We start from the raw sequence: 14,369 nt of genomic DNA, 5'->3' as shown, positions 1-14,369 counted from the left end.
AAATGCATATGTTCTTATGGATCTTGGGGCTCATGCCTTAATGCACATAGTTCCGTTTGACAGAAATACGTTCAAATGAGGTAACGTCCCTCTTGGGTATTTGGATTAGTTGACAAGGCGATCGAGAAAATGTGGAAAAATATTATTCTTTCCTCTTAGAAGTCTCGAAGCCGAGTTGAAACACGAAGATAACCTACTCAAAATAATTCATAAAGAGTAGCTAATGATCGCTGAAATTTACATAATCCCCGTAAAAGTTCTTGAAAAGTGTGCATTTTACTTATTTTGAGGCGGCGCGGTGGCTTTTCATGTTTAATCTTTCGTTGCCTACCTGACATAAGGGCATAACTACACTCTGACATGAACCCTGTCCTCCATACAATTCAGTGTTTTTCAGGGCTCATCTCAATGTGTAGTTACGCCCTTATGTCAGCCAAGCGACGAATGTGTTCGTCCTAACTGTGTTGGTTACATATAAAATCAAATCAGGCAACGAGGGATCCTTTGCTTTTCTAAAAATGGTCGAGATGAATGTAAGGCATGCATGACAGAAAAGGTTCAAAAGGAGGGTTGACTGTTTTGATTAAAATTTAATGTATTACCATTGAAGTGTACATACCTGGTGCAACAGGCCTTAATTCTCTTTTAAGAAAATTCCGTTTTATTATAGCTGACCCGGATAGGGAAACACCTTTTAATTTGCCTCTGCCAAAGGCTCCTATTTTTCCTGTGTCGGATAACTTCGCTACGGCGAGGCGGCGCTGAAATATGTGATATTTTAACAACGCTTTCGAGTAACTTCCCGATTTTTTTCGACGACATATTATGATGGCAGATGAAGGACATTTCCTAGTCGACTAATTCTCTCTAGCTAACTCAAAACCGACGAAAATCGAGATAAATGGTTTGGTAGTTTCACCATCGATATATATGTATAGTACTAGGGGCTTGTGGCCCCTACGCGACCACCAACCACTGAAAGAAAACTACACGTAAAAAGTCGTAATAACCATGTTCAAGTTCTTTAAGAAATGAATGATTCAAATGCCGATGGGTGCAGCGGTGCATGCAAAAGAAAGCGCTTTTATCTGTGATTGCAACGTTAAGCACATTTTTTGTTCTATTTTTAATCAATGTTTTTAAAAAGCTACACACATTTTTTCTGAAGAGTTTCTGAAAATTTTCCTAAACGATTTAAAATAAATAAAAAAAAAATCGACGCGACATTTTCGTTCGTTCGAATCCATTTTTTTTTTTTAAATCAGAAAAAATTTGACCCCACCCAAGTTTCTAAATGGTAATATTTCTCCCGTAATAATCGTAAAGTCAGGGGAAAAGGCAAGAATAATGACGAGTATTTTTCGTTTTGCAGCGACTTAAATGTCGCGCGAGCCAGGGAAGGGAATGCGGAGGTGTCGTCGCCGCAGTGTGACGCGCCTTCAATCTAGCTAGCGGCAACATCCCTACACCCGTGCTCGAATAGTTATCTCATAACGCCTGCCGTGAATGAATTCTAGTATAGACACCCGCACGCAAAAAAAAAGCGTATTTATCACGCGTTATTTATACGCGTTATTTATACGCGTAAGCGTATCAAATGCTGATTGCAATGTTGCACGCAACCTTTCATGTTTACATTGTTTCAGGTTTTTTTTTTTCTTTTCTTTTTTAACTACAAACAGTTTTTTCTGACGAGTTTCCGGGAATTTTCCGGAATGCTCTAAAATAAAATCACAAAAAGTCTCGATGGCATATTTTTGTTCATTGTATTTTCTTTATTATTTCCACCGACCAAAAAAATTAAAAATGGTCCGAGTTTCTGAATCGTTGCAAGTAATATAAATATATTTACCCTTTAAGTATTGTAAAAACCAGGCAGAAAGTCAAGAATAATGACGCGGAATCCTAGTTCTCCGGTAACATAAGCATCGAACTAGCCAGGTTAGCTGTCGTGTCATCTTCGCAGTATGAATCGCCTTCAATCCGGCTAGCGGCAATATGCCTACACCCGGGTCGAATAGTTATCTCATTACGCCTGCCGTTACGCCTGCACAAAAAAGCGTATTTTTCACCGATCGCAACGTCACGCGCCACTTCTCATGTTTCATTTTATTCCAGTGTTTTTGAAGAAACTATGTATACGCAGTTTTTCTGAAGAGTTTCCAGAGAATTCTCGGAGTCACCCCGAATAAAGTCATCAAAAATTTCGACATTATATTTTTGTTAGTTCAATTTTCTTTTTATGAGACGTAAATCCCTCACCCAAGGGGATTTCCACGATGAAAAACGTCCCGGGCAGCCGACATGCCGGAAAAGATCGCACGGAAAAAACGAAAAACCGCGTATCTCCCCGCGGGACGAACGAGATATCTGAACTGCATTTTGCAATTTGGAACTATAAATTCTGGCTCTTCTGGAAAAACACTTATGTGCGTAGGGAAACTAATGGCGCATACGTTGTTTTTGAACCGGGCTAGATTTTATAGTTCCAAATTGCAAAATGTAGTCCATCTGGTCTTCCAAAGGGCGCATGGAACGCGGGGCCCGCCACCCGATCCATTTATTTTTCTCGCCATCGGGGATTGGGGACCCCACTTCTCATGTTTCATTTTATTCCAGTGTTTTTGAAGAAACTATGTATACGCAGTTTTTCTGAAGAGTTTCCAGAGAATTCTCGGAGTCACCCCGAATAAAGTCATCAAAAATTTCAACGCTATATTTTCGTTAGCTCTATTTTCTTTTTATGAGATGTAAATCCCTCACCCAAGGGAATTTTCACGACGAAAAACGTCCCGGGCAGCCGACATGCCGGAAAAGATCGCACGGAAAAAACGAAAAACCGCGTATCTCCCCGCGGACGAACGAGATATCTGAACTGCATTTTGCAATTTGGAACTATAAATTCTGGCTCTTCTGGAAAAATACTTATGTGCGTAGGGAAACTAATGGCGCATACGTTGTTTTTGAACCGGGCTAGATTTTATAGTTCCAAATTGCAAAATGTAGTCCATCTGGTCTTCCAAAGGGCGCATGGAACGCGGGGCCCGCCACCCGATCCATTTATTTTTCTCGCCATCGGGGATTGGGGACCCGGATCAGCCCGGCGCACAGTGGAACGAGTCTTTAGAGGAAGTCGGCCATGAAATTTTTGACAGAATTGTAAAATTTTACGTTTTTCTCGTCACAATTTTAATTCTAAGGGGTGCTCCTTGAAGAGAATTTAACGAGAAAACCAATGAAAATACTTTTAGACATCGACATTTTATATCATCGAGGATATACGCTTTTAAAGTTTTTTAATCTTGTCCAACCTCTCTAATGGACTAGTTGACGCTAGTTGACTCAATCCACCAGTGGTTCGAGCCAGTTAGAGGAGTCGGACTTACAATGTTTGACTAAAACTGCAAATTTAGATGCTTATTTCGTCACATTTAGACGTATTTCTGTCAAACGGAACTAAGCGCCACAGGGGGAGGAAGGTAGAGGGGGGCTTGGATTGGCGGCGGAACCGGGCGTCGGGCTCATTCCGTCCTATACTCGCAATGTTTTTCCATGGCGCTTAGTTCCGTTTGACAGAACCCGCTATCCGGCACTCTAATTTCCTCAAAAGGAACTCAAATTGGCGCTTAGTTCCGTTTGACAGAAATACGTCCATTTTATACGTCAAGGGATACTTGTAGTAGAGAACTGTGCGAGGAAACCAATGAAACCATTTTTAGAACCTCCAAGTTTTGTATGAACAGAGTTATAAGCGTTTGAAGTTTCCAAATTTTGTCCGACCTCCCCTATTGACTCGATCCACCGTGCGCCGGTTTGCGGTTCTTAAGAAAGCGGAATGGTTTCTTCATGTTATTGGAATAATATTCATTGCACTTTCTGATGGATTGTGCTCCTTGTTCTCATATAAATCATTCTCTCAAAATTAATTGAGCCTCTCTATATTTTCGCTTTCTATGTGTTATGTTTCAGTTCCTGATCATGTGCGGCCTAGGGTATGCTCCTTGCCCGAAAAACCTTACAACCCAAGGGCAGGGGACGAACTGTATAGACTGCGTACCTTTAGTATTACCCATAAAGGAAGCGTCGTTAACTGCGGCGACAGTATAATTAGCAGAAGATCTCGGAGCAATACAAGTGTTAATTCCACTACCTCGCGGTGAGTTGGCCCCATTCAAGTAAGATAAGCCTATTTACTTTTGAAGTTTTGAAAGGAAATGCTTACCGGAAATTGATCGTTACATACTGAGGGTGCTTAAATCTCTTAACAAATTTGCACATCGTAATATGTATCCCAACGTTAAAATCTTCATGAAATATTTTATCGAGTTCAAGAAAATGAATTTTTGAGATTTATATGGTATCTCATCTTCTTGAATTTTTCAAAAGTAGTTAATGCGGCACCAAAGTCTACATCTTAAATGTCTGTGTGAAGACTGAATAATCCTGTCCACTTGCCTGCGAAAATCAGTATAAATTTATCTATGGTTTACCTATTTCTGCCGTTTTTTGATCTTCGTATCCTTTTTATTTATTCCTTAATTTTCATTTTTCGTCAAGTATATCGATGGACAAAGTGTGAAACCACTTATCTTCGTTTGTGACTCTGCAACATACTGTCATACTTATCTTTTTATTTTGAAAACTATTTGTAACTTTTTTAAAATCCCCTGGTTCCTTTCTCTGGTATACCAGAATATTCCATGCAAATGTAAAGCCGTCAAGGTGGCTTGTTCCTCTGTAAAAGAATGAAATTCGCACTGAAAAAAAAATCTCGGTGTATTTACTAAGAAAAGGGTAAAATTACCAAGAATTCAGGGTTCTCTTTGATCCCAGTTTTTTCTTGGTAAAATTACCATTTATTGAATTGGTAATTTTACCGAGAAATCTCGCTAAAATTATTGAACTTTCTCAGTAATTTTACTGGACCTTGGTAAAAATGCCAATATTTTTTATCGACTGTGGTAGAATTACCGAGATAAAATGGCAAAGTTACCGGGAATTGATTACGAATAAAAGTGGTATTCTTACCTGAAAAAAGCTGTAAAAATACCGGTTTTTAGGTAAGCTTACCAGTCTGTCTTGGTAAAATTACCAATAATTGGTAAAAAAAAGTGAGATGGTAAAGGTACCAACGGACCTTGGTAAAAACGCCGAGAGTTTTTTTTCAGTGCGAGCGGAAATGTTGAAACACCGCAAGGTTTCGCTCTTTGGTCATCGATATGATTGTGAAAAAGTTTTCTCAATCTCCTCTTGTCTACTAAATGTACACGTTGATTTGATTTCAGGCACAGCCATCACAGTAACGCGAGTGGAGCAAGTCCGTTCGAGGGTTCTTGCTGTGGAAGTAGCTACAATAATATAAGCACCGATTCCACAGGCGAGGAAGTCCCCAAGTATCGAGTCGTGCTCTTTGGGGACACCGGAGTCGGGAAAACTGCCCTCGTTTCGCAGTTTATGACGTCAGAATACATGAACACCTATGATGCCTCTCTCGGTAAGCAAGGACTCCCAAGTCATGACGCATTTTTTTTGCGTAGTTTTGCTTGGAAATTGGAAGAAACAGGGACAGTGAAGAAAAATAATTCAGAGGTGGAACAAACAAAAATAAATGAAATGACAAGAACAGTTCTTACTTATACAGGATGTATCCTCATATAACTAGCCAACAATTTTAGATTAAATCTGGCAACAACGGACTCTGCGGCCCCTTAAAATTCACCAGATGCCTTTTTAAAGGCCAAGAATACAAATTACGCAAATAATTACTACTTCCACATCGTCCCACGATGGAGTGATAGTAGTCGAAAAAGTTGGCAAAAATAATTATTTTTTTTCAATTCCGGGATTTTGGGAACGATGCGTCTCTGCATCTTTATGAGGACTATGCTCGGTGAAATATTTAGCACTGAGTCTGTCCATGGTACTTTGGTAAAATGAAATACTCAGAAATATCTAGGGGATGGAGAAGGTCCGGTAACGCTACTCCTCCACGGAGAAAAAAACCTCGTGCGTGGGACCCGAAGTTTAGGTCATATGTATCTCTGAAGTTTTCAGATTGAGCATCTGAACACTTCAGGTCTAGCTGTCGAGGTTCGGATCGCACATCTGAAACTTCAGTTCTTACATCTGAAGTTCTTCAGCTGGACCTAAAGTGTTCAGATGCTCAATCCGAAAACTTCAGAGATCCATATGACTTAAACTTCGGGTCCCACGCACGAAGTTTTTTTCTCCGTGTCCCTTGTACATTTTAAATGTGTACTAATTACAATTTCAAATTACAATTTTTTAATCGTGAATAGTTTTTTAATTCCCTTTGTGTAGAGGAAACGAAGAGAGGGAATGGCGTGGGGTTTAAATTGGACTAAACTGGATAAAAGCGTGGCTGACTGACCTCTTAGCTGATTCGAGAACTCATGAACTTGAACTGATTTACTTATCGACAGTCGCTCCAGTCAAGTTTGTCGGAGGTAATCAAGGGTCGAACGAAAAAGGAGGATCGTAATACTGCGAGCGGATCAACTCCGAGGAGAGAGGAAAAAGTCATCATTTGGCGTAAGCACCTGTTGCAAACCTGCCACAACTTCATCATTAATGTATTGCTTCCTCTCAGAATGGCTGCCGCGCTTTCACTTAAACGTCGCTTAATGGAAAAGTTCACTCTTACTTCCTTTATTTATTCATTTCTTATGCTCGTGTGCGAAAGTTTCGACCAACATTTTCGTGGTGGCTCCTGGACCCGGGTGCCTTTACTGCGACATAAAATGCGGGGCTTGCCAGATGTATCGTCGGACCCAAGAGATACGGCCAACCGTGTACGCAACTTAAAGTCAAATCGCACTAAAATCACGTTGAGCATATCATAAAAGTCTGAAATTTACTCTTGCAACTACGTGTCTTGCATACGGTCGTAGGAACTTTGGAAGCGTTATGAGCAGAGTTTTGCATCGGGAAGTTGCCGAATTTATCATGAAAATGATGATTTTGAGTATCGAATTTGTTAAACCGAAGCGGATTCGGCAAGGGTGGCGCGCGTCAGAGCACAGGATCGTGCATGAGAGCTGCGGGATATTTTGCATCGGACAACATTTGCATTGGACAGTACTGCCGTGCTAAGGAAGAGCGCCGTATGAACATTCGAGCGTTGCCAAATGGTTCACGATAAAACATGTATATTTGACGACATTAAAGCACAAAAACATAGCCCGAATGTACGAATAAAAAAGGAGATAATTAAAACATGGGTAAACAAGGCTAAAACATTAAAAACACTAAAAGGCAGGGCGTTTCGAGCTGTTACCAGCTCATTTTCAGCTGCGAAAATCACAAAAAACAAGTCAAAAATTGAGTGGCGAGTGGACCCTTTGAGTGGTTACGTGATAATGGCTGGGGTCAGGATTCGGCGGATTACTTGTTTTTTGTGTTTTTTTGCAGCTGAAAATGAGCTGGTGACAGCTCGAAATGTCCTGCCTTTTAGTGTTTTTCATGTTTTAGCCTTGTTTACCCATGTTTTAATTCTCCCTTTCTTTATTTGACGACATTCATACATACTTTCCCTTGAAATTCTCAGATATATTAGATTAGAGTGCGTACAAAATTGTCTAAAAATGAGGGGAAAAATCTTCACATTTTTCCCAGTAAATTCGTTTTTTATCGAAGGAAATTTGGCAACGTCTGAAGGCTCATAAGGCGTTCTTCCTTAGCACGGCAGAGAAGATGTTTGTACGGGATAGTGGATACTTGCATCGCATTTGTCTAGGATAATGGAGGAAAATGTAATCATATTTATACAAAGTATTTTTCAGAAAACTGACGAAAAATCAGTAATTTACCGCTTCGGCACTATACGCAAAGCTGGAATTAAGTTAAAGCGTAGGAGAAACATACAAAGCGCACTCACTATTGCATGCGACGAGCACTAGACAAATTCCATCACAACGCCTGAATGCAACTATTCGGGCTCTACGGATGTCCGTGTTGCATACACCCGATTTGAAGGCGTTTTGACTCTCCCGCTGCGCTCGCGGGCACTCGCCGCCTCACCTGCAGCCCTCGGTGGCAGGCTGTACTGTTATTTAGGATCCGGAACGATAGAGCGCCTTCAATTCTTCGTCAATACGACGAAGACATCTCTTAAGTATGAATTATTGTACACAGGCGTGGGATGAGAGTATCTTTGGTGTGTCACTTTTGGTATCGCAACATTGTCGATTTTCCTGATAATTCATCGATACTTTAAATGTATTAAAACGTTCCCTGCTAAAAATGGTGAGTACAAATGAGTAGAAAATCAAAGTCATATGAATAGAATTTCAACTCATATGAATAGAATTTCAACTCATATGAATAGAATTTCAACTTAAATGAATAGAATTTAGCTCACATGAGCAGAATTTCTCTATTCACTTTTCGCCGACTTATATGACTAGAGATTTCAACTCACATGAGTTCAGCGTTGAATCTACCGTGTCTGATATCTCAGAAACTAGTCACCGCATCAAAAAAAGTGTAAGAACAAAATGTTCTTATTTTTCAAATTTACCTATAAGGTTGGTGCCTCCTGGTTAAAAAACACCACCTCGGAAAAATGAAAATAATTGAATTCATATGACTTGAACTTTCCTACTCTTATGAGTAGAATATTCTAGTGATATGAGTAGGATTTCTACTCATTTAAGTAGGAAATTCCACTCATGTGAGTCGGCGAATTCTGAATAGCCTACTCATCATTTTTAGCAAGGTTGCGGGTCCTCAATTTTGCAAAAAACTAGGTATCTGAGCATCATTTGTAAAGCTGTTTTGATATTACTTCAACGAGTCATCCTTTGTTTGTATTTTTTTGTTTTCCTGCTGGAAAAATAATTTTGATATTTAAGTGCAAAATTTTCAAAGAACAATCTTGATCAATCGCTCGGAACTTGGAATAGAAACGATAACCATCCGTCTTTCGAAAAAATGAAATGCTCCTGGAAATCTGTATTATCATAAGCATAAATACACGTATATGATTTTCAAGTCTCATTGGAAAAACTAAAGCGAAATAAGTCTTGTAAATATGTTTGTAAAAATTATATAATGTTCTGCTCTTCCTTTTCTGAAATATAAGATGCGGCGCCTACACTTGGACCACATTTTGCAATAAGGAACCACTATCTCTGGCTTTTCCATAAAATCACTTTTCTGGATGGGGAAACCAGTGGCATATTTGTTGTTTCATATGCCACTGGGTTCCCTATCCAGAAAAGTGATTTTATGGAAGACTTAGAGATAGTGGCTCCTTATTGCAAAATGTAATCCACTTACGAATCCAAGAGAAACGAATGCGACAGTGTCGTTTCATGGTATCTTCAGGGAAAAATCTTGGAGCGCGCATCTGAAAATAATCGTTTTCGTGGAAGAGAGAGCGGAAATAATCTTAAACTCTTTTAACAACTCTGTCTAAAAGTTCCTGCAACCGTATGTAAGAGTCAGAAAATCTCGTCCCTTTTTTTATTTCAGTGACATTCGACGATAATTAGTTCATAATTTTCTCGAAGAAACTTTCTCGGTCTTTGTAAAGTCCCTCTTAAACTCAGTTGGTTTTGTTGGCTTCGGTATACTTCTAATGTACTACAATGTCTGACTTAATGATGTTACAGATGACGAGTTCGGGGAGAAAGCGGTGTCAGTGTTACTCGATGGAACTGAGTCGGAAATGGTTTTCATAGATCATCCAGCCTCAGAAATGTCGGTCAGTACATTCTAACTACAGCTACATTTTTCACTTTCAAACTTTCACCATCGAAGAACTGAAGTGTACAAAAGAATAGCAAACTACATTTTATTTTAAGTCTCTTAATTTTGAAAAATACTTCAGTAAAAATTTTAATGCGCATGGCTCAGTGATCCTGTCCTCTAGAGTTTTTCGATGTCAGAGGAAATAAAATGGCGAAGTAACATACAAAGGTAAACCCTACTACCTAGCGCCGCGCCGTATGTACCATGGGAGTTTTGTTTGGCTTTTGTTGCACAATTGTGCATCAATCTGTGAATTAAATTAGGGTATTGGGGGGCCCTGGTAAAAATTGGCGATAGGAGTTGCGTTTCAAAATACCAGGAGTACTTATAGCCGACTGAAGAAGGCGATTGAAAATCATATAGCTGGCTGTAGACTGTAGAGAGTGGAAAAAATCATACGGCCGGGCTACACGAAGCGATAAAAAATTATACAGCCGGGCTATAGTTCCTATCGCCGGGCTTTACACTTATCGCCTGGCTGTTGCTTTTTCGCCATCGGCTATTAAAGGATATAAGAAATTGTGTACAAATTCGTGTACTTTGTAAATCCTTAAGTTTGTACGGAATCACCTTAATATTTACAAAACGCACATTATATTTTCCTTTACTACATATTTTTTCCATCAATTAAAATGAGAATAATCCATACAGAATGTGCAATCATTTTGAAGTCATGAGTTGAAAAACGCTGACTCCACGAGATTAAATATTAGAGCCTAACACAGAGCGGAGCGGCGCGGCGCGGCGGCGCACTGGCGCCTACAAACCTAACAGGGATACTTCACGCATTGCGCAATGAGTGAAGTATCGCTGTTAGGTTTGTAGGCGCCAATGCGCGTTCCGCGCTGGCTGCCCGCCCGCCGCGCCGCGCCGCGCCGCAGCGTATCACGGCGCTTGAAGCAACTATTTCACACCAGATGTATTGCGCAGTATCATACAAAATTGAAGGCGCTCCAAGGTATTAGGAATGACAGGCATCCTTCAACAGTACGGAGCTTTCCTCGCAAAATAAATCAAGATACTTCGGCCCAAATAGAGAGCGGTAGTCCAAAAACTTACTGAGTCGTAGCATCCGTAATTAGTAACGTTTAGCATACACTTTATCGCCAGGCTGTTGCTTAATCGCCATCGGCTATACAAGGCTATAAGAAATTGTGTTGCCGACTATAGAAGCTATTGGAAATCTTACAGCCGGCTGTAGGTCTACGGTATTTCGAAATACAGATTCTACTGCCAATTTTTACCAGGGGGGGGGGGGGGGGTGAGCGTGACAATAAGAAGGAAATATGTCGGTGGCCAAAGTGCGAAACCACATATCTCTGTTTGTGACGTTGCATACTTCCTTTCATACTTTATTATTTCTTTGGAACATTTTAGTCAAAGTACCTATTTCTTGAAAACTTCCTTGATTTTTCCTTTCTGTAGGCAGAATATTCTGTATAAATTTTGTGCTACAACAGGGGGTTGGCTTATTACTCCTCGCAAAAATAAAATAGGTACGGAAATTTTGAAGCAGCGCGGCACCGGAGATACGTGATTTTGGCCATGGGTACTCTCGAGAGCTGCCCCGTGTACGCCAGCCTTCCGACCTAGCATTTAAAATCATAACTTCAAGGAAAATTGTTTCCCCCTATTGATCTTGGGATTTGTTTACCCGTCAACTAACTTGGACAGTTTTTTTTTTCACCTCCTTGCAATTCGCACTCCTGTAGACTAAAGGAATCTAATTTTTGAACTGATAGAAAATATTTGATAGAGCGTGAATCAGTGAAACACTACTGAACTGGAAAACAAATTATTCTTAACAAGAAAGCTCTTGTAACGACCTCAATTCAAAGCAAGGGTTTCCTCAAGATCTTGAACCGTTCAAAAGTGATGAAGAGACTATAGAGTTAATTTTCATTTGACCGTCTTAGTCGCTGTTGGGGGGGAGGGGGGGGGGGGTCAAAAATTTAACCATGCGTCCCAGGCCTTGCTATTCAATACCTGAAATAATGAGGAGTTTTAATGAGTGACCCAGTCCTCCTTATGATAGGGAAATTCCTAACAAAAAGAAAGTCATTAAAGAAAATACCGGCGTAAATTTTGAAAATTGAAAGGTAAGCCGGAATTTGTTGACGTAATAGCTTTTTCAACAGTCTTAATTTTAATTTTGGCATATCTAGTCATTATAAATAATTTACAAATTATCTTTTGGATCTAATAGAGGTTATCATGTTCACTTTTTGTGGGCACCGAATTCCGTATTCAGAGTGAGCTCATTTAGTTCGATCCCAAAATCGGATTTTGGGAATTCTACGAAAAGGTCGATAGAAATGATGAGATTTATAAGATTGATACCGATGATAAAAAAGCCTGGATATATCTTTCTGTATGACGTCATCATCAACGAGTTAAAAAAGGTGAAAAATCACAAAGTCTGAATGAACCGCGTCGAGGTAAAGCCAAGCCAAGGCAGTCATTGCCTTTTATTCGTTTATTCGGGCACTTTAATTGTTAACGTGAAAACGGTTGTGCACATTTTTGTGCAAATTTCAGTGAATTTTCTGCATAGTACGAAGCAAATTCCCTAACATTTTTAAAGGAATCCGCACAAACGTTCTTTTGTAAAAAATTAAATCGCCCTGTTCAATTTGGCAATTTTCTGATAAACGCGGTCCTATGAATGAATGGAGGCAATTCGAAGTCCTGATAGTGACGTCACAGATGCGGATAATGATACGTGGCATAAACATATCATTTTATTGGTAATGTAAAGGCAAAAGATACATTTTCACAGCCCGTTATTAGAAGAAAAAGGGGGAAAATACTCATAGATTTAAGAACAATTGTTTTTCTTTGATAATTTCCAAAGAGTTTACAATAATGAATGTTAAACTGACAATTTGAGCACCGTAACCCTTTTCCTCATCTTGTTCTGACTATGCACAGCCGAGTAGAGCTGCTGAGCTAAGGAAAAACGCCGTATAAACGTCTAGACGTTGTCATATCTCTTTCAATGAAAAACGTATTTACAAGGAAAATTGTGAATATTTTTCGTCAAAATGTTAGGGCAATTTTGCTCGTAATTTAATCTTACATATCTGAAAATTTCAAGAGAAAAGGTAGAAAACTCTCCTCACAAATACGTGTTTTATCCGGTGAAATTTGGCAACACCCGAATGTTCATACGGCGTTTTTCCTAAGCACGGCAGAAATCCGATGCGCAGTGGAGTACTTCCATTTTTCGGGGGAGAGAATATAATCTGAAAAGTTATCCCCGGACGCATTGTTATTAAATCTTGCGTAAGGTCATGAATATTCATGACCAGGCGAGAACATCCACCTAATTTAATTTTAAAAAATCGAGGACTAAAATTAATGGAGACTGTTGAATATTTTGACTTAATTATTTAGGAGCGACTCCGTGAAAGAGTTTCCTCGACATAATTTTTTCTGCTTGTTATCACATCTCATTTTAATTTTACCTGGCGGAAGAAGGGAGAAAAATTATTAATACAAGCGGGAGAAAAATGCTCTAAGCCAGTTTTAACGCCATGAAAATACGCTTTGTGTAGGTGACTGAAGTTAAAAAAAGAAGAACAAGAAGAAGAAAAAGATGACTGAAGTTGAAACACAGCGACGTCGCAAATCGCTGCTCTTGTTTACTTATTTATTAATTTATTTATTTATTTATTCATATCTTTTTTTAAAAAAATAAACCGACCAACATTTGTGACACTCTCTGTGAATTGTGCTCACTTAATCTTAGATATTCACCGGAAGTTTCAAGGAGACATTCTCGTTACTTGCCGTCCAAAAAATAAGACTTAATCGGAGTTTTTTTAACGTCGAAATGGCGCTATACAATGTAGAGAGAAACAATTTTATCATCGAACTTCTTTGGTTCAGGTGATCGGAGTTTCCGGTCATAGGAATCAATGTCCGGTAAAGCTCAAAGTTCAGTTTACAATCGAAAAACTTCAGTATGAACCAAACTTTTTTCCTCCGAGGATACATTTTTGTCAACTGTGGACATCGATTTGTTTAATTGTTATTGTAAGACTGTCCCGTGTCCCGTAAAAGCTTTGTCTCGCGGTGGCAAGTCATTTTTCCTAAAACATTTTTTCCTACTGCACTTTTTCCTACTCCTTTTTTCCTACTCGTTTTTTGTCCTTTTACAGTAAGTCCTACGAGTGAGATGTCCTACTGGCTTTTTTCCTAGGGGCATTTGTCCTAAATTCAATTTTAAAACTAGGGGATCGAGAAAGTAAAAAAACAACATAGGTACCTCACAAGTTAAAGTTGTGGCCGCATGCCCGTAAGTAAAGGAGCTTCATCCTCCTCCTTATATTGAGGGTATACAAGGCTCAGCTTGTAATGTCTCCTGTTCACGCACTTATATTCGGCTCGCTGAGAAAACTTTACTCTTTCTGAAAAATTTCCCTCTACTCTACTCATGCTTACGTTTCAATTTTATTGGATTTAGGACAAACACCCTTAGGAAGAAAGCCAGTGGGACATCTCACTCGTAGGACTTACTGTAATAGGAAAAAAAACGAGTAGGAAAAAAGTAATAGGAAAACCTGATGTAGGAAAAAATTTTTTAGGAAAAA

The 14,369-nt window shown here is 39.4% G+C and overlaps 1 protein-coding gene across 2 annotated transcripts in view; it reads left to right on the top strand.

Moving 5' to 3' along the window:
• LOC109043549 (uncharacterized) overlaps window positions 1-14,369 on the top strand; it is a 54,418-nt gene that overhangs the window by 25,785 nt on the left and 14,264 nt on the right. For both annotated transcript variants that reach the window (XM_072296905.1, XM_072296904.1), the window contains exons 3-5: window positions 3,970-4,156; window positions 5,286-5,494; window positions 9,636-9,727. In XM_072296905.1, coding sequence (XP_072153006.1) covers window positions 3,970-4,156; window positions 5,286-5,494; window positions 9,636-9,727 — 488 coding nt within the window. The remainder of the gene's footprint in view (window positions 1-3,969; window positions 4,157-5,285; window positions 5,495-9,635; window positions 9,728-14,369) is intronic.

The sequence above is a fragment of the Bemisia tabaci genome, chromosome 2 (assembly GCF_918797505.1).
Source record: "Bemisia tabaci chromosome 2, PGI_BMITA_v3".
NCBI classification, from domain to species: Eukaryota; Metazoa; Arthropoda; class Insecta; order Hemiptera; family Aleyrodidae; genus Bemisia; species Bemisia tabaci.
This window is presented reverse-complemented; position numbering and strand designations above follow the sequence as displayed.